The 2,145-nt window shown below is 54.9% G+C and overlaps 1 protein-coding gene across 1 annotated transcript in view; it reads right to left on the bottom strand.

The window, feature by feature from the left end:
• FOXF1 (forkhead box F1) overlaps positions 1–897 on the bottom strand; it is a 4,775-nt gene extending 3,878 nt beyond the window's left edge. Inside the window, exon 1 of the mRNA XM_010579718.1 lies at positions 875–897. Coding sequence (XP_010578020.1) covers positions 875–897 — 23 coding nt within the window. The remainder of the gene's footprint in view (positions 1–874) is intronic.
• Between the last annotated feature and the right edge of the window lie 1,248 nt (positions 898–2,145).

Here is a 2,145-nt window from a genome sequence, read left to right as displayed (position 1 = left end):
AAAAAAAAAAGAAAAAAAAAAGAAGAAACTCCCCCCCCCGCCCGTTGCAGGCCGCACCGCAGTGCTGCGGGTCCATCCCGCTGCACCCTCTGCAGAGAGAAAGCCCCCCCTCCCAAGCCCCCGTCTTCCAGATTCGCTTTTACAGTTTTAAATGATAATTTAATACCTTTTTAAAGGAAAGATAGATATCGATCGCGTTCCCAAACTCTCTCCGCGTTATTCGCGAGCAGTTGTGAGCAGCCTCCGGGGCGCCTGTCACATCTGTGATACAACCAAGAGGGATTTCACATCAGGGGCTTTCTTTTTTTTTCTTTTTTTTTTTTTCCCCTCTCTCCTTCCCCTTCCCGTCGTCTGCCCCCCTCTCCGCAAAATAAATCCTCTTGCAGAAAGCACCGGCCCTCCTGTTCCCTGGGCAAGGGGGGAGCTTTGGGGTAGGGGACAAGCAGGAGAGAGCCCCAAGCCGGGGGAAGGTACCCGGGGAGAGGGGTGGAAAGAGGGGGGGGGCAGTTATTTCTGGAGTTTTTCCGTTGAGGAGGAGGAAGAGGAGGAGAACGGGCTGCTCCGGCTGCCCGGGGAGCCGGCGGCCGCTGCTCCCTCCCGTCCGGGGCCGCCGGGAGAGGAGCAGAGCTGCTGCTCAGGGAGGGGGAAAAAACACCCCCCCCCAAAAAATCAGGGAAATGTTCCCCTTCCACGGGTGTTTCCAGCCCCCGGGGTGGCTGATGCAGAATAAACCTTCCGCTTGTCGCTGGATTTATTTTTGGCGGGGGGAGCGCATCGCTAACCCTGAGCTCCGCATAGAATGTGTCCCCCCTCCCGGCCGCGAAAAGGGTGTTTTTCTTCGCTTTACATCGCTCTGCGACTGAGTCTCCCCGACCTGTCCCCAAAATCCCCCGGCATGGAGCTCACATCACAACACAAAAGAGCTCGTGTAAAACCCACGCTCAAAACCGTCGCCACGGGCAGCGTTTCCACTAGGAAATAAAATATCTCCGAGCACAAAAACTCTCCCAAAATCAGACCATTCCCCTTCAAAGAATATCAGTCCCTGCGCGAAAGCCCTTTCTCACTCTCTCAGTATCTTTTCGGACTGTGAAGATTTGGTTTCCGATGTATTTATTATAACCAGCAAACGTGAAAAATGGAAATATATCGCTCCGGGTTTTATAGGCCTCGCCGTGGGAATAGCAGAAAGGTTGGAGGGTTTTAAAGCGAGCCCGTGAATTGGGGAAAAGAGAAGCTTTTGGGAGGAAAGGAGAATTTTGGGGAGGAAAAGCCGGACCGTGTGGTGTCTGATTTACGAGGGGGATGATGGTGTGCGGGTCCGTGCCAGCCTTGGAGGGATGGAGGGGAGAGAAACACGCCGGGAGGGGGGTTGCTGGTGACACTTGATTGCTTATAAAACCTCCGCGCAGGTCCCAGAAGCTCTTTCAGGTTCAAGATGGGCCTGGGATGGGGTTTTGGAAGGGAGAGGACGGGAAAGTTTCGGGGTTGAAGATGCGGGTTGGCCCCCGCAGATGAACGGGACTGGCTTTGGTGGTTGTTTGCTGGTGGGTTTGGGGTGGTTTAATCCGGTCCGCCCCCAGTCCCCGGCGGAGGACAGATGCAGGGAAAGGGAAAAAAAAAAAAAAAAGGAAGAAAAAGATCATCTAGAGCAATTAGCCCTGCTAACCCCGGCCCCGCTTTGCCCGCCCGGCCCCGCATATTCCCCGCCACCACCCCCGGCCCCGCTGCGCTTCCCAAGCGGCTCCTTCCCAAACCCTCTCCCCTTCCCTCCCCCTCCCCGAAACTCGGCAGTGTGTTTTGTGTAAAAATAGACAAATCCGAGCTTTCTTCCTTTTCCTGCGCCGAAGGTATTTTTACTAGCTAATTGCTTAAGTGAAGTCAACTTTGCAACCAGGCCGGGTGTAATCCGAGTATGGAAATGTATATAGGTGGTATTGTTATAGGAGGGCTGGGTGCTGCTCCGAGAGGGGCCGGGGTGTTCCTGCGAGCCCAGACCACCCAGGGTGAGGGGAGTGACCGCCTCATGTATGTCCCCCTCCCCGCTGCCCCTGCTTTGCATTAACACCACCCGCAGGACCCCTCCTGCTCCTTTTGCCCAGCACCAGCCCTTTTCCCCCGGCTGGTTTTTTATTTTATTTTATT

This window comes from Haliaeetus leucocephalus, unplaced genomic scaffold, assembly GCF_000737465.1.
Source record: "Haliaeetus leucocephalus isolate CR32 unplaced genomic scaffold, Haliaeetus_leucocephalus-4.0 Scaffold668, whole genome shotgun sequence".
NCBI classification, from domain to species: Eukaryota; Metazoa; Chordata; class Aves; order Accipitriformes; family Accipitridae; genus Haliaeetus; species Haliaeetus leucocephalus.
Note: the sequence above shows the minus strand (reverse complement) of the source record. Positions and strands in the feature narration are given on the sequence as shown.